This window comes from Mustela lutreola, chromosome 3, assembly GCF_030435805.1.
Source record: "Mustela lutreola isolate mMusLut2 chromosome 3, mMusLut2.pri, whole genome shotgun sequence".
Classification (NCBI taxonomy): domain Eukaryota; kingdom Metazoa; phylum Chordata; class Mammalia; order Carnivora; family Mustelidae; genus Mustela; species Mustela lutreola.
The window spans coordinates 200,022,576-200,046,311 of NC_081292.1; the positions used below are offsets into that span (position 1 = coordinate 200,022,576).

Sequence of the window (23,736 nt, forward strand, 5' to 3'; positions counted from 1 at the left end):
GCCAGGCCTCTTAGACAAGTGATCTCCCTGAGGCAGGTAGCGACATCCACTTTCACAGACGAGGGAGCCTCCAGCAGCACCGTAGGGAGGACCTCTCTGATGTCGTCCCGCCGCACTGGGAGCCCAGTGGAAGTGTTTCCTCCAGCTAGAATGGCCAAGTTTTCAATTCTGATCGTATAGCTCAGAAATGGGGACAGAAAGGGAGAGCAGAAGGCTGCCAAGTACCATTAACTGAATTTTTCATGACAAAGTAATTTCTCCAGATCAGGTTTTTCCCTTTACTGTACTTGATGGACGTATCATTATAATCTCATGTTTAATATGTAATTTAGCATACCGCAAAGCAGAATAAAAAGGCTGAAAACGAGCAAAAAAATGCATATATTATTCATGGCCTGCATCACGCTCTCTCCCCCGTAGACATGCTACGAGATGCCAGCTTCTCTCCCCACCCTGACGCTCTTCTTGCTGAGACAGGGCGTTCCTACTGACAGAGAGTGTAACCATTCACTTTGGTTTTAAAATGTTCTTTTTTATAGCAAGTGTATTATGTATCTGCAGCTTAGCTACTCTTAGTAGAACACTGCTTTTCAAACAAATAAATCCCGCTAAGCCAAGGAGAGTGTGGTAAAGGATATCCTCCTTTTCTTGGGGAGGAGGAGGGAGTGCTGAGGTCTCTGTCTTTCACATGTATTGTACCAATCGTCTTAATCTGTGTTTATTGTTTTGCTCTTCCTATTAAGGCTTAAACTGTCTCTAGTTTCCTTAGTTTTCTGAACTCCTTAATTAACTCCTGTAGGGGCCCAAGGTCACAACTTGATGTTTTGCTTTGGTCACACCTTGTATCTTCTTGGTCTGAAGAATCGTCTGCAATATCCGCTGTTGAGTTTGTACCAGCTGATGGAGGTGGTGGTGAAAATTTGCTTTCCCTTTGTAAGAGACCCATGAAATAATGTGGCCTGGTACTAGTGTCTTTTTATGGGGCTTTCCACTGCCATTTGACTTTGGACAAGATGCTTCATTCTGAGCTTCCTGGCTCTCATTTAGAAAAATGCAGCCATATCACAGGTGACATCTAGTCTCTGAGCTCCTCAAAAACAAACAAGTGAATTTAAAATTTGTCTATTTTTAGAAATCTATTTTTAGATTAGGGCATCTATTTAACTGTAGCAAATACTAAAACAATATATTTTATTGTCCAAACAATATATATTTAAAAGAGTATAATCTCTTGCAATTTGGCTTGGTGCAAATTCAGATCAGCTAGTAAATTTTGATTCTGCTATATTTTAAACCCTCAAATACATAATAATAATAATAATTATTATTATTATTTTAAATGATTTTCAAATACAGCCAGCAAACTATGTGTCAGAGTAAATGCAAATGAGGAAGCCTGGATTTTATTCCTCATTTAAAATCTTTGTATTTAAGATGTAATGTTGAATTACAAAGAAGTCTGAAATTTTCCAAAAGTTTCTGTAGTTGGGAAGATGTGTTAAACCTTCCTATTTATTTTAACACATAATATTTTTCATAGCACAGTTTTATCTACACTTACTATTCCTTGGTGCTGATGGCTGTGACTAAGTACCTGAAGGGTCTGTCTGATTGCCCAGTGTGTGTGTGTGTGTGTGTGTGTGTGTGCCCTCTACTTTCATTGTCTTTGCCCACCACCGTGCCATTAAGCTTACTTCATAAGTGCAAAGTCATTTTCATATGAGCCTCAGTGAAACATTATCCCTTCAAGTGTTAGAAATAACACACATCTCTTTTGGCTTATTTGTATCAACATTGTTTTTATGCAACATGGAGGCTCAGAAGTTGGTTGTGGTCTGGATTGAAAAAGCCCACTCAAATCTTTCTTCATTTGTCAAAAAAATGTGGAGATCTTAAAAGTCCAATTGTGTGGTTGTTCTAGCATCCCTGGAAAACGTAAAAGAGCAGTATAAAGTACAAAACTATGTACATACTTTAAAAAAGCAGTAAATGGAAATTAGGGTTTTTTTGGCAGAGTGGTTGGTGGGAGAGATTTTAATCATTACTCATGCTGTTTTTGCAGCAACTGTATCTCATCAGGTCTGAGATGCTCCTGATTGTAAGATGCGTTCCAGTTTCGGTGACATTAAAGTATTTAAAAAATGTGGCTGTAAAATGGATGAAATGTGGTAAATGCAGATTGTCTATTCCCTAGGACCTCTGGAAAACTTTATTCCAAGTAGAGCAAAGTCAGTATATGCTGGGTCCATATTAGCTCCTTTCAGTGTTGTTTATAGTGAAATAACTTTGATATTTTTAAAAACAAATTGACACTAACATTTAGATGTCCTTGTGTATGTGTGCCAGTGAGGCCCAGAAGTTCGAACTCAGGCTATGAGAATGTAACAGTCTAATTTAGGGTTAGAGAATATTCATGTTTGAAGCTTGAATAATAAGACATAACATGACCTTTCATCTGAAATATGCCCCAGATGTACCTCTTCTGCTTTTAAAGCTCTCTGAAGATGAATTATGAAAATTCTTATCAGTAGAACTAGTTTGAGTGTCAACTAGATGTAAAGACCTGCGGGGAATTAATATGAATAAGATGTGCCACAAACTCAGAGAGACCTTTGAGGGACTAAAGATTCTCATTATCTAGGAAATTTTATCTGCTACCTAATTCCTTTGCTAAACTCCTAGTTCAAATCTATACCCCCCCTCCACCACTGCCATGGCCAGTAGAGATAGAAACTCAGTTATAATTATCTGCAGAAGAGAGCAAATCTGATTGAGTCTGTGGGGAGTCAACTTCTTTTTTAAATGAGTTGTGTGAACCTGATTCTAGTATAAGATCTGGTGATGGAGGGGCGCCTGGGTGGCTCAGTGGGTTAAGCCTCTGCCTTCGGCTTGAGTCATGATCTCGGGGTCCTGGGATTGAGCCCCACATCAGGCTCTCTGCTCAGCAGGGAAGCTGCTTCCCCCTCTTTCTCTGCTTGCCTCTCTGCCTATTTTTGCTCTCTCTCTCTCTCTGTCAAATAAATAAAATCTTAAAAAAAAAAAAAAAGATCTGGTGATGGAGACCATGGAAGCCCAGATATTAAGTACCTTTCCACATAGATGGACACTGGCTTTGTGCAGTGAAGACACATCAGGGACAAGGACAAAATAGGGAGGTTAGAGAATGTGGGGCATGTGGATCATCTGGGGCCACAATGACATGGGTTGGTGGCCTGGTCTTAGGGGCGAGGAAGAGTTGCTAGACAGCTGTAGGTAGTAATTGAGACACTTTAGTCTGTCTCTCAGACCGACTTTGCAATAGGAGGCTTACCTCGATTTCCTGTAATGACCACCTGTCCTGTGCCTCTCCAGAGGATAACATTCATACAAACAACAGACAGAGATGACAAGTACATCCGCAATTATCCATATACACCAGCATAGCTGGGGTATCTATTATTAGGCCACTTTCATGTTAAAATGTTCATTATTATGACATTTTAGTTTGGCATTTTAAAATTTCATCCCTGTACCTTTTCATTTGTTATATTTCAGTGACTCAGATGTCCCACATGAGAAGTGTGTTAGACTTGGCGGGGGTTGGGGCGGGGGGGGGGAATGAAACAGACACAGTCACTGTCCTCAAGGGTTTCGCAGATTAAGACAGAGAAAAACTCAGCCCAGAGAGGGAACTAGCCCAGCTAGCCAAGAAACTTCTTTACTTGTTTGTTAGTAACACACAAAGCAGAACCTGCCTCAGGAAGATTAGGAGTCCACTGATCCTCTAAGTCAGTGCAGAAGGATCTGGAAGTTTGGTGATACAGTCAGGTGATACCGGATCTTTGTGTTCCCAGGACTGTGTTCAGATCCTCAGATTAAAAAGGTTCTTACTATCTCCCCTTAGAGAACAGAATTGTCATTTAGAGACCAGCAACCGGGGGGAGGTTAGCCATCTGCTATGTAGAAAGGGCCAAAGAGGTTTCTGTGAATTGAATTAGAATTCCCCTCCCCCACCAGCACTGCATAGTGATTTTTGAAAAAGAGGGACTTTATGGGCTCAGTGAGGGAACTGTTTTAAATGGGAGTCTATGCAGTACTGTTTGCTGGTGTTTGAACCTCTCACTAAATAACTGGCTGTTGGCTTGATTTATGGTTATCTTCTTTATTGTGACTACTATGAAGAAATACCATTCGAAGTTTTGAGATTTTACACAGCTGTTCCATCCTTATCTGGAGATACCTTTTTGAAGAACGGTGAAATTTCAAAGGCAAGATATAAGACCTTACAGAAGCCATTTGGATCTCTTGAGTTTATGTCCATTTGTTTTTAGATAGAGTTTGTGAAGTAAAAATCTCTGTATAGATTTGTGACTGTATTATCACAGTCAGTTCAGGTATATAAATTAACATCTGTTACCAATGTTGGTCCAAACATGCCGTATTGACTGAAAACATACCTGTAGGAAATCGCATTCAAGGTGTGCAATTATAATTTAATATTTTAGTGCCAAGTTGGGTTATACTCTTCTCTTTCCTGTCCGTCCCATTTACAAACAAATCAGCTAAAGGCTAGAGCTGAGGAGGGAGAAGGAATGAAAAGCAAGAAGGAATGAGGTACTCAAGCACTCAGAAAGTTTGAGCTTTGATTCATTTTTGGGTGAAACACAGTACAAGTGTTATGTTTAGTTTCTCCTGCTCTAAAATAGCACTGTTAATTTTTTCATTTGGTGAATTTTCACACAAGTGCTAATCACACGTTTCTATAAATTATATTAATTTAACTTATTTCCCTAAATGTTGTTCTGCAGTGTGTAGCACGGATGTTCTCAGATTCTTGGCTGTGTAAGCTTGTTGCAGTTGGAAGCAGAACAGAAACATCTGAAAGGCATTATTTGAATTACCAATGCTGGAGCATCTGATCTCACCTTTTACTCTGCTCCTAAGTCACAACTGTTCTCTCCCTTTGTATCTAATCTGTACAGATGTCCTGCCTCCTCCATCTTTGACATTGCCCCAAGGTTGGCTTTTTGGAGAAAACACTGTCATCATACAAGTAGAAGTTAAAGAAAGAGTAAATTTTGGTAGTCGTGTTTGATGTTTGATAGTTTAGTTTGCAGGAGGATGACTACTTCAGATTTAAAAGACAACGGAGGTAGGTGTGGGCGAGACTTCTTACCCCTAAAAAGAAGTACTTGATGGTGGAAAACATAACGATTATTTCCTGTTTCTTTTCAGAGTATGATTTCATCCATTGTAAATAGCACATATTATGCCAACGTGTCAGCAACCAAGTGCCAGGAGTTTGGGAGATGGTATAAGAAGTACAAGAAGATTAAAGGTAAACTGACATTTTTATTTTTAAAGCCTATTTTTAGTTTCTTAGGTCAATGAAGTATTGGTTCTTTGGAGTTTATGCTAATTTTCTGTATACACTTTTATAAAATTATATGTATAATTTTTACCAAGGTAAGTTTCTTAATATTTCCTACAGGAACTAAAGTAAAATTTGATGCCTAATACGTGAAGTTGACCATTTTTGTAAGCGATGCATGTGAAGGCCAAGATTTTTAGAAATATTTGAAATAGGTTTATTTCAGATAGGCATGTCTATTTAAAAAGCTCAAACAATAAATCATTTCCATTAATAGATTAATGGAAATTCAAAAGCAGTCATTGTGGATTAATCTGCACTTGATAGTTCAAATACCAATTAACAAATTGAAATGACTGCTGGCTGTGGTATCAGGAAATCTTTGGTTAGAAATGGAGTTTTGATGTGTTTATTTGGTGACAGTTCCAGAGCAGTGGTCTCCGCTCTGTCAAAGGGCCTCAGTTGTAAAGCAGCCTTGTGTTCAAATTTCTGTTCTCCCTTTTGCTAGCGTGTGTTTCGGCAAGTTATTTACCTTCACCGAGATTCAGTCTCCTCATCTGAAAATTGAAACAATGAAAGTATCTGAATCATTCACTAGCTGTGAGGACTAATTAGGTTAATACTGACATAAAGAAACCTCTTAATAAATAATATCAGTAACACTAGAATGCTAAAATAATAATTAATAGTAACGGTAGTACTAGCAGTAATATGGTAAATGTGGAGACGTACCTGGGCCTGAAAATACAGTGTCCTGTCTGATACGTGGTGTGCTGTTTACACCATCCAGCCCTTCAGATGTACCAGTGATCTTTTTTCTGTACAAATATGTCAATGTTGGAAACATTCTGAGGTTGCAACCCAACTCAGATGCTATTCAAATGCAGATGCCACCAGCCCCTGAGCGGACTTGGGGACTCTTGGATGGTCGAGGGTCCGGCCCTGTTTTCTCATGGTTATAACGTCATCCATCAAGCCCTATTATAGGTATTCACAGCCTGGCTGAAAGTTCCCTGCCCCCATCCGAGGTTTATAGGACCATTTACGGTGGGCAGGTAAAAGTAAAAGATGAATTATTTGTTTTACTACCTGCCGGTGTCCTCCAGGGAGGCGGGATCAAAGTAACACTTGTTGGCCATTTAGTGTTTGGGATCCTGTTTCCCGGGTTACCTTTTGAGGGCGTGAACTTTACATGCATCGGCAGCACATTTCTGATTACAAAAGAGCATTTTATTCCAAATATCCAGTTTATAAGGAAAGTCAAGATGTTGAACTACCCAGAAGGAGTTAAAGTGCACTGAAAATTGAATTAAGATCCATTTCTCTTCAGCATCCTAAAATTCTTAGAAGCATGAAGGTTCTACTTTAGGCACTTGCTTTACAATATTACTAATATTAACTCTCAGACAGGATAAGATGAATATCTCCTTCTCATTATAAGACGGGATTGTGTAGTTCAGAAGGGTTTCTTTTCTCTAAGCGTTGTCTCCAAGTTTTTCTTTTAAAGTAAGACTGTTGAAGTGTTTGAACATATCCTCTTTGGCTAAAAATCAAAAGAATCCTGCAGCGTCAAGGTCATTTGTTAGATCCCATTTACTTGCTGTCGGAAGAGGAAAGGAAGAGAGAGCCGTCTTGTAATAGGCTGGAGTGTAATTCCAGATTCAGAAGCTCTCCACTCTAGTGTTTTCAGAATTGCCACTACAGAACCCGTGTGTGTGTGTGTGCGCGCGCGCGCGCATACGACACACACATACACGAACACTTATATCTTCTACTTTTCTTTCTCTCTTAGAGATTCAATTCTTTAAGCTCTTTTTTCCCCCAAGATAGTAAATGCACAGTTAAATCTTAAGTGTCATAAAAGCGGACTGAGACCTTGATTTCAATCAGGAGGTCAAGGACCCACACCTGAAGAGGCTGCCAGACACTCTGTGCACTTGCTGTTCAAGGAGATGGAGCCAGTCATTGCTGTTGAGAAGTGTGTGTGTGCATGTGTGTGTGTGTCAGTAGGAGGAGAAAAGGGAAGGTTAAGGTATGTGTGAAGTAAACACAAGCTGCCGTAAAACAGTTCAAGTGGTGTTGATTCATCAACCAAGGGAGTGGGAGGAAAAACAAAGAATTCGTGGCAGGTATAATGGTGTACAGAAAATAAACACCCAGAGAAGTATATTTTATTAACTTTCGACCCTCAGGGAAAAGGCAGTGTCGGACCTATCCAGGCACATTTCATCTGAAAGAAGCTTTGTGCTATGAATAGATGTCACCGTGGGAGTTCCCATCGAGTAGAATCCACTTCTCATGGGAAAGGAATGATTTTGTTTGTAACATTTCTGTTTGTGTCCATCCATTTTCAAAATGAGAAAGACAAGGAATGAGTTTCAGATCTGGGAATGAGTAATAGCAAAAGCAGAATTCTACCTTAGGGCTCTTCCTGCGAACCTGGCAGTTGGAGTGTCGTGTCCTTCCTTGCCCCCTACCTCCCCCGTTTCCACCCCCAAATTACCAATTTACATGTAGCCTGGCTGATACAACGTATAGAAGAAAATCTCATGCTAACTTACTAATGTCCCAAACTAAATGCAGCTACATTGTTAAATATGTTTCCTATTATCTGCTAATGTCTGTTTTAATAAAACAGTGGGAACTAAATGGTTGCTTCTTAATCAAAACCATGATTTCCTAACATAAGCTATGTGATTCTGTTACAAATTGCCACATATAGATCTCCTAGGTCAAAATTTTTTTCTCTTCTCATAGAAATAAATAAACAGTAAAATAATTATATACTCGGAAAGATCAAAGTAAATATGACTAAAACCTGGCAAAAATAAAAGTCTACAGTAGGATTAAAAAAAGGGATCAGATTGCAAATTCTATAGTTAATGCTTAAATAAATATGAGAAAAATGAACAATCAATAATTTGATATCATTAAAAACAGATGTAAAAACGATATACAAATGGAATTGTCTGAATTTGGAAGTAAACATTTTAATGCGCATTTTTTGAATTTGTTGTTATTACAGCTAAACTATTTACACTTATTCTTTAAAATGTCCTAAGTTAGTTTGGCTTAGCATGTTAACTTTATTTTCCCCAGTGATCACAGCAGAGTACATTGTGTTTACCTTTTTTCTTTAATTTCAAAGACAATCATGGTTGACACAGACATTTTTGAGTTATCGTTAGTGTTAACTCAGGATGGATGGGGAGAGACGGTTGGCATCCTCTGCTTTTAACATCCAGAACTATGAATTTAACATCCAGAACCAGAAATTTTTGGTGGGTAGATAGGGTGGTAGGTTGGTTTAGACAGTATTTTATATTGCTGTTCATCTCATACTGTAATTGCTTCTTGCCTCGATTTTACCGTGTAAGCTCCCAAGTATGAGGAAAAGAAAATCTACATTCTGCGTAAAAGCAGGGGGTAAAAAAGACCAGTATTAACAGTTGTTTAATGTTTAGGAGTTTCAATGTTGGACACAAGGATAATCCACAGGGACCTGGAAACGTTCATGCTGCTACAAAATGATTTTCAAAAATTCTTGGGATTATGTTGAATTTACCCCATCAGTTTTTTTTTCATAAGTTCTGCACACTTTAATGAAACACTTATTTTTTTAACCTCTTTTCTATTAACTATGTACATATGAGTTGCCTCATCATTTTTATGAGACTAAGTGGCAATTATATACGAAGTACCATCGGAAATGATACTCTCTGTCAATCTGCTTCTGCAGGGCATCTTCTAAGAATAAAAAAGTGCCTTAACAAAGAAGGACTCATATATTTTAAATGTCTCCTAATTAAAAATTAATAAGTTAAAATAATGTCATATCTAAAGTGTTTTTCATCTGAAACCAAAAGCCAAATGAAGTGTCATCTTTGGTCAGGTCAGTCTCAACTATTTCATTGGTCACAAGAATTAAGGGGTCATTACAAGTTCACACAAATACTCGTGGATATTGTAAAATTATTTGTGTCATAAAATAACACCACTACAATGAACGGACCTAACCAAACCCCCTATTTTGGCCAGAAAGCAAAATTATCCTCATCACTTTTCTTTTCTCAATCATTGCTCAAGAACCCCCTGATTGTTAGTTGTCTTAATTTTATTTATTTGAACTTATTTTGCAAAATATTAAAGAGCTGGAAGACATGAGGATTTGTAAAAACCAGTGTTACTTTTCCAAGCCTGGTTTATTCTAGTAATCAGTATTTTATCTGACCCTGTCTGATCTAGTCTTGCAAGATCAAACGTCCAGGCCAGCAAGCAGACAGTAAACAAAGCCCGTGAAGGGTTTCAGTAAACACAAAGATTAGATGTTGAATGAAAATTAAACTCCTTGAACTAGTCCTCTGTACTAAAGTGGTTAAGTGGGTTGTGATTAAAAGAAATAAGTAATTATGATCATTATAGCTGAAATGATATAATGTTACCACATTTAAAGCACCTCTTGTACCCAAAAATGATTGTGTCATTTACAAAGTGGTGCCTCCGAGTTGAATAGAAGAATCCATGTCCCCTGACCTGGTTCCACGAGGCAGTCCCCGCTTAGCCACGGCGGTATCGGTGGTCACGACAATGTCTTTAATCAACGGCCGGGACTTCTCCCTCTGCTGTTGTTTAGCTCTGATGAGGTAAAAGCAACTTACTTCTGTCTACCTAATTTTTCTGAGTCATGAGAGAGATTTTCTTTCAGCTTTGGATGGAAATAAAGGTGTGCGGCAAGGAACTTGGTCCCTCTGCCTGTACCGTATCTTGCCTGAAGTAAGGCCAACGTCAAGTCCTTGGCTTCTGCAGAAACCCTTGAACTTAGACAAATTTTACACAAATATTTGTGGAAATAGAAACATCACTCCCAGCCGCTTTCCATCTTATTGGAAGAGCCTTGTGCTTTTTTTTACTGTGAGAGTCACTGGTGTTCATGCATCACTCACGTTAGCCGGTTTGGCCCCCCGATTAGAGACATGTTGGTAGTGTCGGGAGTGGAAGAATGGCGTGTGGGGCAATGCCAGGGCCCCGAGCTACGGCTGGTTCCTTGCTTGGATCTTACGAAGCTCATTCTGGCTGTCCTGACAGCTCCTTCTTTGGCCTGAACTTTGTTTGTTCATTAATGGGCATAAATGTTAAAATGTGAAGCATTCATTTGTCAACAATATGATTTGTAGGCAAAAAGAAAGGAACTTGCTATCTCCTTATATGTATACTATTTATGATGCCGTTTTGAAAGGACGGAAAGGGGAAAATGATGTTTTTTCCTTACTCCTCTGTCCATCCATTCATCTATCATAGATAATTACTATTTGAAAGAAGTTTAAGACACAGCTCTTGGTTTCAAAAAGCCAGCATCTGTAAAATTAGTTTGAGCATCAACTTTATGTACCTGGCAGGATTCTAAGTAGGGAACGTTGCATAGTCCCTCCTTGCGAGATAATTAGTCACAGTTACAGAACTCCTTTTAATTAAATGTTTAGTGAGTGCTTCTACTACAGGCCATTTTCACGGCGAAAAGCAGTGAGAAACATCCAGAAGCACATAAGATGTGGTTCCAGCCTCTAGTTGGGTCGCTGTCAACCTAGCAGGGGAGGCAGCCCTCCATCTGGCGAATGTAGAGCAGTAGTATAAACTGTGTTATAGTAGCACAGAGAATGGTCCGTAAGTTTTACCTAACAAGTGTTAGGTCGGAGAGGAGGGTAATTTGAAAAGCAGCCCATGAGTTACATCTTAAGGACAGTCGAGTTCTGCCAGGAGAGAAGGAGAAGGAAGAACACTTCAGGCCATTGCCAAGTTCATCGGTATAGATGCAGAGGTGCAAAAGAGCATGAATGTCTAGAAAATATTGGTGGTTGTTCACTCTGTCTAGAATGACAGTACCTTTATCGCAGCACTATCCTGTGATGCCCGGGGTGGCTAACATTTTAATCGGTGAAACTGAAAAGCTAGGTGTGGGGTTGATAGCATCAAACGTTTGTAAAGGAGCTGAGATTTTTGGGGGCATCTGGCTGGGGGTAATATTGGTGTTCTAATGATGAAAAAATAAGGTTGGGACCTTACCTTGGGGAACTCTGAAAGCGGTTGAGGTATATTGAGAATCGATGAAAGTTTTTCAGCAAGGGAGTAATACCATGTAAACGGTGATATAAAAAAGAAATTTCTTTAGCAGTCCTCTGTGCGTGGGGGTGAGTGTGTATGGCAGGGAGGAGGCAGCTGGGAGGGACAGGGCAGTAGGTGCACCTGGGAGGAAGTCGGCAAAATGGAATCTATTGCGGCCATCTGTGGCTTTTGATGGCAGCAGTGAGAAAGAGAAACGGCCAGTGCCAGATGTGTGTGGTAGAGAGAAAAATAAATCAAAGTAGAATTCAAGGTTTTGAGCTTAAGTGACTCTTCGTAGTTTTGACAGAGATAGGACAATATAAATTGATCCATGTCTTATAACTTACTGAGAGTTGGGGAACTAGGTAGAGATATCCACTGGGCCATTCAAGATGTGGAACTTGCTGACCATTGGACAGGACTAGAGAATGAATTTTGGAGTCAGTGTTTTTGACATGATAGTTAAAATCCCACCCAAAGAGCATTCGCTAAAAGAAGAAGATGAGCACAGGAGGAGATTGGAAGCTTTGAGAAGAAAAGGGCCATGGGTTACGAAGATATGGTTAGGAAGAAAGTGAGATTTCATGGAGGACAGGCAAGATGGGTCACTACTGGACAAATGTTATCAAGGGTGCCAAGAGGAGGAGAAGGGGAACAGGTATTTGGAGGTTCTTAGCTTTGACAAAAAGGGGACCATGATTACATTGGAGGGAGCTGTTTCTTCATAGTGTGACAACAAAGGGAGCATATATGCAGCTAAGAAGGGAAGGTGGCACGGCAATGAGGAGAGAAGAAACTGGCTTAGTCAGGAAAGGATATAAAACAGCTAACTGCAGCATTAGGATTAAGTTGAACACATACTCCCTGCCCTGTCCCCCATATTCAAGAGAGAGACAGTGGAGGCAAAGGCGGAGGCAAAGGCTCGGGAGAGGGAGACGGGTGACAAGCAGGAGCTCACAAACAAGGAAAGATGGGATCTGAGGCACAGAAGATGCTTGGCCTTTAAGGGAAAGAGAAATAGCCACGTTGTCTTTAGAACCTAAAGGAAAGAAGATGGACGAGGAGACAGGTTTTGAAGATGGAGGGAAGGGTAAAGAATGGGGCGTCTTACACTGTAGGGGGCTGTTGTGATTATCTGCAGTGAGAGAGAATGGTTGGGATGGGGTTTGGTGCGGAGAATGCCTGAAACAGATTCTGGACCAACCGTATTTGGGTAACAGTGGGAGCATAGGGAACTGAAGGAGGTGACACTGTTAGGGGTTTATGGAGGTTCAGGTTTCTTTAGTTCTTAGCTTTTTCTTACAGTGTGCTTTAGAGTTCTCAGAGTTTCAGATTTCCATTTGTCCTGCCCAGATGAAGAACCTACAGAGTTGTGAAATGAGTTTTTAGGTAGACCAGGAAATGTCCGGCTTGTTAAAAATCTAGTATGATTGTGGTGACATCATCTTATTTTGGGAAAATCAGTGGGTTAGAGTCAGAGAATTCTCTAGTTTTATGATCAATTAAATAAAAATTATTTATTTTTTCTTCGATGATTTACAGTTAAAAGCTGAAAAGCACTTAAATTCACAGGGTGCTCAAAGCTAAGTACAAATGCTATGTAAGAAGCTATAGGATGAACGTGAGAATTGCCTGTGCTCGGCACGGTTGAACTCGTCATTCACCTGACTGGTGATAGGCCTTCATTTCACCTTTTGCAGGAATTTGAGATGATCTGATTTAGGAATCCTGAATTCCTAAGGAAGTAGATGAATCTGGACTCATATAGAATTTAAGTCAGGCGATGAGTTCTAACGTCAGGCCTTTCAAGCTGTCACCTTTCTAAAGTTCCATGTTCTATAGTAACCTTGACTCATTTTTTTTTTTTAAAGATTTTATTTATTTATTTGACAGAGACAGATCACAAGTAGACAGAGAGGCAGGCAGAGAGACAGAGAGGGAAGCAGGCTCCCTGCAGAGCAGAGAGCCCGATGCGGGACTCGATCCCAGGACCCTGAGATCATGACCTGAGCTGAAGGCAGAGGCTTAATTTGCTGAGCCACCCAGGTGCCCGACTCATTTTTTTTTTTTTTTTAAGATTTATTTATTTGTGAGAGGGAGAGAATTTGTGCATGTAGGGGTGGGGGAGGGAGGGGGAAGAGCTAGAGGGAGAATCTAAACCAGACTTCCCCTGAGTACAGAATCTGACCCTGGGCTCCATCCCACAACCCTGAGCTGAAACCAAGAGCCAGACGTTTAAAGGACTGAGCCACCATGGCACCCCTTGACTTAGTTTTGAATAATCCCACTACTAGACTGCAGGTTTTTTCAAAGAACATCTTAGGGACGCATCTATTTTGTGCTCTCCTCAGATTCCTATGAACATAGGACTTTGAACATTGTAAGGGCTTATTTTAGTAAATAGTAATCGAATTGAATTGAATATATGAACTTATTTGAACATATGCATTTAAGACAGTTTTATTTGTACACATATGATATTATGACTAATCTTATTTGCTATCCGATGTCTCAGTTGAGAGAAAAAAGACAATCTTTGCCTGTTTAACTCATATTACAAATGTCCTTAGCAAATTAGTAATGGGTTAAAATCATTCCTTTTTTCTATTAGTTATTATTGAGCTAAAGATTTAGCAATAGTCAATTCCACTGAAAAAGACAGTAACACCTTTGTTAAGTAAAAATTAGGGACCATATATGTAGCCTACAAAAAGCATCCCTTTGAGGTTTTTCCAGCTAGTTTATTGAATATTTTCCTTGAAATAATGGCCTGAAATATTTAAGTCCTGTAAAAAGCAAAGAGAAAGGCCAATGGAAAAGAGTGAATTATGGGTTTATTTTTTCTTTGATTAACTTTTCTTTAATTGGTTGAATTAAAGAATTAATACACACAGAATGCCAACTGGCAAAGGTAGAATGCTCCTAAACAATAATATTAAGTTTCTGAAATGCTGTTTTTTTTCTCCTGTGCTGAACTCACCTCTGAAATTACAGTTTCAGATTAAAATAAAGAATAAAAACAAAGATATTATTAGATGTAATTAGCTTTAACCTATACAGAAAGCTCCAGGAATACTCGAAATGGTCAATGTTATCAAACCAAAAGGGACAGTGGTGTTCAGATGGGGAGGGCTGAGATTATAATAAGGGTGAAAGTGAGTAACACTCACTTTTTCCATGGAACATAATAGGTCCTCTGAGCTTTTTTTGCCAAAGCACAGAGGTGTCCAGCTTCAAGTGCTTTATGGTAGATGTATATGTTTTTGTGGATCTTATATGATGGAAAAAGGAAGTTGATAATAAGGGGAAAATACACCTAAGAAAACCAGTCGTATGGTATTATCACAGGGCTGGCTGGTACACTTTGCTTATGGGGCTGGAAGCATTTTCCTTCCAAGCCTTGTTTTATTAGGAGTTAACAAGTTGGCTCTGAATATCTTGCTCTAGGCAGAGACTTTGCAAGCAAGTTCTCAACCCAGAGACAGATTCTCTTTAACAAATTTAGAGAAAAACAAATCTTTAACTTTTGTAGTCCTAAAAGACTTAGCTTTTTGTTTTTTTCCTTTTGCCCTTCAGCCCTTTCAGACTCCTAATATTTTTCTTTAATTATATTTAGTGAGCTCTTCTGGTTATAGTTTTTTTTTTCTTTTTAATGGTGTGGGATTTATATTTGATATATACGGAATATTAGCTTTAGCTCTCAAATCATGTTAACAGAAAATGGATTTTGTACCTCAGTTTGTACAGATTGACTTTGTATTTCAGTTATCGACCAGGACAGAATAAATCAGAAATCTTTTCAGTGATGGGGCGTATTCAGAATTAGCATGTGGGATGCTGTTAGGGTTTGTCAGAGAAGTTAGTGTTATGATACCTTTGAAAAAGAATTTTACTCAGTGAAAGACTTTGGGTGGACACTCTGGTTGTTTAGTGATAGTATGTAACCCGGTTCAGGGAGAAGAGTCAAAGTAAATATCAGGTTGAAGCATATGAAATTGCCATTTTTGTAGCTTAAAATTATGTATTGCCAATTTCATATGGTTCAGTCATACCAGAATTTATGGTTATTACCTTCTTACGTGAGTGTACGTACCACTTTTTATTTCTTATTATTTACATGTTTCAAAGAAACACTTCATATTGACAGTTTATAAAGAGTTATCTGCCAGAGCTCTCCGTCGTGTGATTCGTGTCTTTTCATCAGTCAGGTGGGAGTCGTGCTGATGACACGCACTTTGGAACAAAGCTTTTTTGGCTGCAAGAAAAATAAAAGACGGGCACCTGGGGGCTCAGTTGGTGGGCGTCTGCCTTTGGCTCAGGTCATGATCTCGGGGTCCCAGAATCGAGCCCCGCATTAGGCTCCCTGGTCAGCAGGGAGCCTGCTTCTCCCTCTCCCAACCCCCGCCTGTGTTCCCTCTCTCTCTGTGTCTCTCTCTCTGTGTCAAATAAATGAATAAATAAAATTAAAAAAGAAAAGAGAATGGGAGAGAATCATGAAAATAAATATAATGAGTGTGAATTTATATTATACATGACTAGAATAAATTGCTAATAATGAACAGAATTGGGGTGCAAGGAAACTATGTTTTATCATCAAATAGAAATGCATTTTAAATTATAGGTAGGTGATGAGAGACTATGGATTCTGAAAAACAATCTAAGGGTTTTGAAGGGAAGATATGGATTGCATGGAACACTGGGTGTGGTACAAAAACAATGAATACTGTTACACTGAAAAGAAATTAAAAAAAATATATATATATATATATAGGCAGGTGTTACAAGCCCATCTATGTGTAGCAAAGAGTTAAAATGTCTGAAGCAAATCAGAGTGGAGTATTTGAAACTAATAGTACCCACTACTGTATCTCTAGGGGCTAGCATCATTTCTGGCACATAATAGTTGATTAATAAATACTTGTTATAGGAATTAAAATAACAAACGGGGATAATCCTGTTTTAGTGATTCGCTAATTCCATCGTTGAGGAATCAGTGATTTAATCTCTTTGTAGAACTGATTAGCTTTTTCAATGGGTCACATCAGAAAGGTTTACAAGCATACGGGGAAGGCATCAGGTTGTACCTTCGCTGTTCAGAGAACCCATCCCTCCTCATGTCACCGATGGGCGTACATGCCTCCTGGCTGCGTGCACGGGCATCAAATAGAAGGCAGGACTTTTCTGTAGCAAAGGAGATAAGTCCTGACTCAAATCCTAGGATTAATAATAACCACATGCCCCCAGTTGGGCCTTTTCGCATAAGCAGTGGAACAAAAGTTTAAGGTCCTAAAGATGTAGGTTTGAGTGTGACTCTTCCTTGAATAGGTATGTGACATTATTTTTTGTGAGCTTCACGGTCTTCAGGAAAGTGGTCATAATAATATCGCTGTCATACTGTTGTGAGAGTTCAATGACAGTGATTTGTATGGAGTTTAGCTCAGTGCCTCAACTGCTGTACCAACTGTAGGCTTTCATGTTCCTGGAAATGCCAGTGTGTTTTAGAAGAGGCATATGAGCAAGACAGTTAGGAGAATTTCTGCACTTAAAATGCACATTTTTCTCTAAAGAAAATTCATTAGGAAGTATTTGTGACATCTGTAGGCTCTGAGAAGTTAACTTTGAGTAACACAGAGAAAGAGAAGAAAAAACCCAAGTTTTTACTGGTTCTGTGGTTTATCATGGTTATGAGGCCTTGTGCCAGGAGCCCTAATCATTTTGAATATTCCTAAATATTTATCTGCATTTGGACAGCTGTTTGACCTTGAACAAATTATCTGACCTCTCTGGTATTAGATGGGATTGTTGTCTTTAAAGTTGGACTCCTAAGTTTTTGGACCTAAGGGTTGGGGAGCAAGGAATTTGGGGTGGAGGTATGAAGGTCCAAGGCACTGATACACTCAGGAGTATCTTTTGTCTATACTCCAAGGTTTGGGTGTCAATTCGAAATTATCAATTTGATTGGCAACTTTTCTAACAAGAGTGCCAGAGGCAAACCCATGTCATGCCCTTGTAATATCACTTCCAGAGTACGTTTTGAGTTGAAGGAGTCGCAGAGAAATTCTGCATCCTCTCCCCCTTCCCTTCCCCCCGCTTCTATTCTTCTACCCTGGGTTTCCAGGAGATGTTCTAGGGAATACTGGACTGTTATCTTATTAAGGAATCCATTAGCACTCATTAATGCTAATCCACTTACATTTGCATAAGCATCTTAATGGTTTTAGGAAAAATCCATAGGCCAGAAATTCCAGAAATTTCTCAGTGCAAAGCCTTTTACCCAGTTCATTTCTTTCCACTGCTTTCTAAGTATGGACAGACCCCCAGGGTTATTTCACAAAAGCAACTGTGTTAAGGTTTGCATTAAAACACGAGGTTCATGGTTCTGGAAATTTTATCAGTCTTTTAAGTAGTATTGTTAGATAAACCTGCAGGAGTGATCCTACATCTACAGCGAATGTCACTACATAAACTACTATTATTCTCGTTGCAATCGGGGAGTTTTGCAAAGAGACATACCTTAGGAAAGTCTTAAATTCTTGCCGAAGAGTCTAGAAGCAGAAGCGGATATTCTGAGAGAGGGAATTGTTTCTGAAAATCCTAGCAGCAGTTACTATTAGGTAAGTCACCTGGAAGGTTGCATTCAAACCAATATACACATAATCCTCCCTGTTTTACAGGTAATTCCCAAATCACCCCGGAAGTTAGAACCCAGGCCCTAAACATCCCTCGTTTGTTCTTTCTGTCCGTCGTATGCCGTCTCACTGTGATTGTCAGGCATCTGATGTGTGCCCATCAGACACGTCTCCTTTTGCTTTTAAATTCTCAGCAAGTATATTTTGGGACATTTAGTCATTGGACTATATTTTGAGTATTGAAATTTTAGTAGGTTTACTTTACATAGCATCTACAGCAAATAGACATAATAAAAAGAATGAAATCCAACTGAGAAAAGAACTGAACTAAAGAGGAAAAACTATGTTTTTGTTTTTTTTTAAAGTGTGGACATTTCGATGCCTACTCATTTCCCTGGGAAATAAAAATAAGACATTAAACATTTGCTTTAAAAAAAAAGTAGAATATTTTCCTTCTTCCTTTTGGTTAATGTAAATGTAACATGTATATACTCACAGTGGATTTTATTCCTTAGGGTTTTTTTTTATTTGTTTTGTTTTTATTCACATTAACTTTTGAAGCTTAAAGCAGTATTTGTGTAGCAGTTCTATAAATTTAATTTCAAAGTTGTGAGATGTATCATTTTATATCCCATATATCCTGTGTCCTGATTTGCAGGTCAGCATATGCACTATTAAGCCTGATCTGGAGAAACTGAATAGCAGTACCTTCCTGTGTATACCGTGAGGTGTGCGATTCTATACTGATAATGAGTCTTTCTAAAGTAGAGGATTTATTTTTAAAAGTGCTGTGATGTACCACGGCATAGTTACTTGAAAAAAAAAAAAAAGACTGCAGTTTCTTAGGTGACCTTTGAGAAACAGCAGACGTTTGTCAGAGTATCTTAATCAGGAAGTTTTGAAATGGGAAGCCTAATCTGTTAATCATAATTATACAGATATTTTCTGAAATTTACAATAGTGCTCTGACAAAGATCTTTCACATAGATACTCATCATCTAAACTTTGGTCATACAATTCTGAGATAATATATATTTTCCCTACGGCAAGACTGAGGGCCGGAGAACCTCCAGCTTGCTCAAGGAAGCCCCACAGCTAATAAGTCGTAGAATGCAGGTTTGGGTACAGGTTCTAATACCGTGTCCAGTCAGTGCTTCTTTAGTATAATGTGACCATCAGCAAAAGCTGAGGACTTACCACATATGTTTTTTTTTAAAGATTTTATTTATTTATTTGACAGAGAGAGACACAGTGAGAGAGGGAACACAAGCAGGGGGAATAGGAGAGGAAGAAGCAGGCATCCCGCCAAGCAGGGTGCCCGACGCGGGGCTCGATCCCAGGACCCTGGGATCACAACCTGAGTCGAAGGCACAAGCTTTAACCCACTGAGCCACCCAGATGCCCCTCAAATAAATAAATTCTTAAAAAAAAAAAAGAGACAACAATGTAAAGACAAGATAGAAGAGTGATTCACAAACTTTAGTGTACATAAAAATTACCTGGTAGCTATCTGGTAGAATTCCAAAAGCCAATAATACACAGATGACAGAGATGTTGATGCACAAACTTTAGTGTACATAAGAATCATTGGAATCTTAGTGTACATAAGAAGTCTAAGATTCTGATTTGGAGCCCATGAATTTGTATTTCTAACAGTCTTCCGGGTGATATGGATTTTGATGGTTCAAGGACTGTACTTCTGAATAGTACCTGAAATGTACAATGTACATGAAATATAAGTATATATCAGGGACTTGTGATAATTAAGATAAAAACTTGACTTCCTGGGTATACGGTAAAATTGCTTACATAAAATGAGATTCTTGCGCCAAATATCTTTTAATTATAATGCAGATTAGTTCCTGGGGAGGAGTGTGACTTTCTCGTCTATGAACCACCAGCCCTAACCAGCAATGATGGCCACTAAATAGCTAATGGTCATAGTCTGCTTTTGGTTAGAACATCAACTCTGTGAACTTGGGAAGGCTCTAGAAGCTCCTGCAATTCTAATGCAGGGCTACAAAGGGCTCTCCTACTTTGGAGTTAAATAGAATCCCAGAACCACTCAGAGAGCAGTTAGATAATGGTTTCCCATTTCCTGAAGTTTTCACTCATTCCCAGAAAGTTCAGAGGAATCTGTAAGGTATCCTGGAACTCTGAGTTTCTCAGAAACCTGAGCAGACTCCAGATCTGACCTGCTCATCTGCAAGGCCCCTACTCTGAGATCCTTTCCCAGGGGTTAGGAGAGCTACAGAAGGCCTCTCAGCTATGAGGCAGAGAAATGTTTCAGCCCATTTCAGCTCCTCTTGCCTTGACATTGCCTCAAGCCACATCCCGTTTGGGATTCAGACTTGAAGCTGGAGGCATCATTCCTTCCCAGGCACTTCCCAACCCCACAGATCCCCTTCAGGACTTCAGCAACAGTAGAATCAAATTCAGTGTGAATTAAATTGCAGCTCTGATTCAAAGCCCTGGAAGTAGTTGTGTTTTTTATGTCTCTTTAATAAGTAAACGTCTTGGCTTTATTGAGAACAATTTTGATTGTGACTGTGGACATTGCTTTCATCATCAGAATGGGACTACAGTTTATCCTTCCCTTTTTTCCAGGATTTCTTTTTCACAGCCAAATATTGCAGAGATAAAATTGACCCTCAGAGCCAAGGTGTTGTCTTTGGACTTGGTTTAGTTTAAGATAGACTTGTTATGTTTTCTATTAGAGGGACAAAGCAAAGCACAAAATCAGGCACTGCTGTTAGGTCTGCGTTTCAGCTATTGTGATTATTTTCAAATACATTTAAAAAGAAAGAAAGAGAGGCAGAGAGGGAAGGAGGAAGGAAAGAAAGAAGGAAGAAGGGAAAAAAGAAAAATAATGAACATACAATCTCAATTTTCAGTTGGAGTCTGGTACACTAGATGAGATGTTCCTCTGACCTTTTCTTAAAGCATTTGTCTTTGACCTGCTGTGACTTTAGGGGCTAAAATAGTGTTCTGATATTTTTTGTGAGAGTGGTAGCAGAAAAAAAAATGAAGATTTTCAAGTTTGGCAAAATCTGTACAAATTGTTACTGAAACCATATACTGTTCTGGTCCGTGGAGGTGGCAGCATGTTGGTCAGCATTTGATTGTTAAGCATTCTTAAAAGTCAACGAGGGACAGTTCTTAAAAGGGCAATGAGGGGCGCCTGGGTGGCTCAGTGGTTTAAGCCTCTTCCTTTGGCCCAGGTCATGATCTCAGGGTCCTGGGATCGAGACCCGCATCGGGCTCTCTGCTCAGCAGGGAGCCTGCTTCCTCCTCTCTCTCTGCCTGCCTCTCTGCCTACTTGTGATCTCTGTCAAATAAATAAATAAAATCTTAAAAAAAAAAAAGTCACGATGATGATTTTTAAAAAAAATCTTTCTTCATAGGAAGTAAAAAAACTTGGCTTTTAGATAGAGAGACACTGAAAAATAGTGACAAAGTTTCTTCATTTGACCAAATTTTTTAATCAGTCTTCTAAATTTTCTCCATGGCCCATCTGTGCACTTCCTTGTAAAGAACCCTGCTAGGTCAGTTTAACCTGAACCCCCCATATCTGATCACCCCTCAATATCTGGTCGGTTCCCCCATCTTCCACCCCCCCCCCCAGGTGATGTCTGATCGCTGTGGCCTGTCTTCATAAAGAACCCTGTTAGGTCAGTTTAGCCAGAACCGCCCTTATTCCTGATGTTTCCTCTTAGTGATTTTCTGTCTACTGACCCCCACCCTGCTCGTTGGCAGGGTGTTCCCATGTGTTGATTTGGTATTTGGGGTGGAGTCCGGTCTCTCTTCCCTGTCATAAAATCCCATTGCGGGGGTCCCTATGCTTATTGCGATGGTCCTGGATAAGGTCTAAGGTCTGTCTTACCGTCTTCAAAGAGTGTTGTTGAGTATCTTTTTCTTTAACAACTTCAGGGGTGTCTTTAGTCCTAGAGGTAGTCTACAGACTGTATCTGGTTTTCAGATAGGCTTTGTTTGGCAATTGTTGTGCTTTGCAAATGGAATTAATTGCCAATCCTTCAAAAATAGGCACTATCATGTAGTAATCCAGATTTTCCATTTTTTTGAGAAAACATCTGAAGAAATGACAATATGAGAAAGACAAAAACTGGACAAGGCGAGGTAGCGGCCACTTCCTTTAGACTGGCAGGATTTCTCTCACTCCCCTGTATCTCTGCAGTTGGCTTCTCTGCCTTTTGTTCTCTACCTGGAGGTGTAGGCAGTTGCCTTTGCAATTGCTTCATTATGGTTATGGTTTTCTAAGGAATTGGTACTTCATGGTGTCACTGCATGTCCTTAAGGAAACTTCCACAGTCCCTATTTTTAAATAGATTATAAGGATCTGAGAACGCATATGAAAAAGGACATACTATGTACAATCTTAAAGGAAGATGAAGTGATATTATGCTGATTCTTAACTGCACCAACTCATGTAGTTTTTTGGAGCTCTGACAACGCTTAATTGTGTGCATAATTATGACTGGATCTGTGCATAGTTTTCTTATTAATAATGTGATGTAGATCTATTTCTTTTTTATATTTTTTAAAGGATTTTATTTGGGGGCACCTGGGTGGCTGAGTCGGTTAAACGCTTGCCTTTGGCTCAGGTCATGATCCCAGGGTCCTGGGATGGAGCCCCACGTTTGGGTTCCTGCTCAGCAGGGAGCCTGCTTCTCCCTCTCCCTCTGCCTCTCCCCCTGCTGTGCTCTCTCTCTCCCCTTCTCTCTTTCTCTGTCAAATAAATAAATAAAGTCTTTTAAAAAAAAAAGATTTTATTTGTTTATTAGATGGAGAGAGACATAAGCATCCGGGAGGGGCAGAGGGACAAGCAGACTCCCCGCTGAGCAGGGAGACTGACAGGGTATAGGGGGGAGGGGTGGTTGATCCCAGGACCCTGATCATGACCTGAACCAAAGTCAGATGTTTAACTGACAGAGCCCCCCAGGTACCCATATTTAGATATATTTCAAGAAAGTGTAATTAAACCACCAAAGAATGTAAATACCGAAATTTTGGGAAGTTAGCTTTCAATCAAAGTGTGCATGCTGTAAATGTATGGTTCTATTTTTTTTTTTTTTTTAAGAAGAAAAAGAAAGGGATAAACTTTTACTTCTTAAGTACTTGAAAACATAATTTAATATTTGAATTTGCCTTTATTTTGGCTGATTTAAAAAGGAATTAAGCAAAAGTGAACCAAGTGTCTAGTAGATGCCAAGTACTTCTGTCTATAAAGTACAACTTTACTCCAGACACAGTGCGTGGCTCCTCTCCTTCTTTCGTAAGGGAATCATAGTAGTGAATCCTGTCGTGTGGAAACTGTGTTACATCACCTTTTGAAGCCTCTCAACCATTTGCTTGGTTTAGTTTTAAGATTGTATACCTTAAAGTTTAATTAATACAATGACTGAGAAATGTTTGCATTTAGAGGATAAGATTAAAATGATTTGTTCTCCTTGAACCTTGTGGAAGAAAGGTGAATACTACTAAACAAATTACATTGAAGGGATTAAATTAGAAATTGAGCCTTTAAACAAGTCTAAGATAAACTTTACTTATTTGGGGGTTCATAGGAAAGTTAATCATTCATTTTGGTTTTTTTTTTAAGCAAAGTAGGAATAAATATCGTGTATGTCTGAATCTAAG

General features: G+C 39.3%; 1 protein-coding gene across 2 annotated transcripts in view; it reads left to right on the forward strand.

The window, feature by feature from the left end:
* The window catches only part of SATB2 (SATB homeobox 2), a 187,505-nt gene that overhangs the window by 89,533 nt on the left and 74,236 nt on the right, over positions 1-23,736 (forward strand). For both annotated transcript variants that reach the window (XM_059168491.1, XM_059168490.1), the window contains one exon: positions 5,215-5,317. In XM_059168491.1, the coding sequence (XP_059024474.1) occupies positions 5,215-5,317 (103 nt within the window). The remainder of the gene's footprint in view (positions 1-5,214; positions 5,318-23,736) is intronic.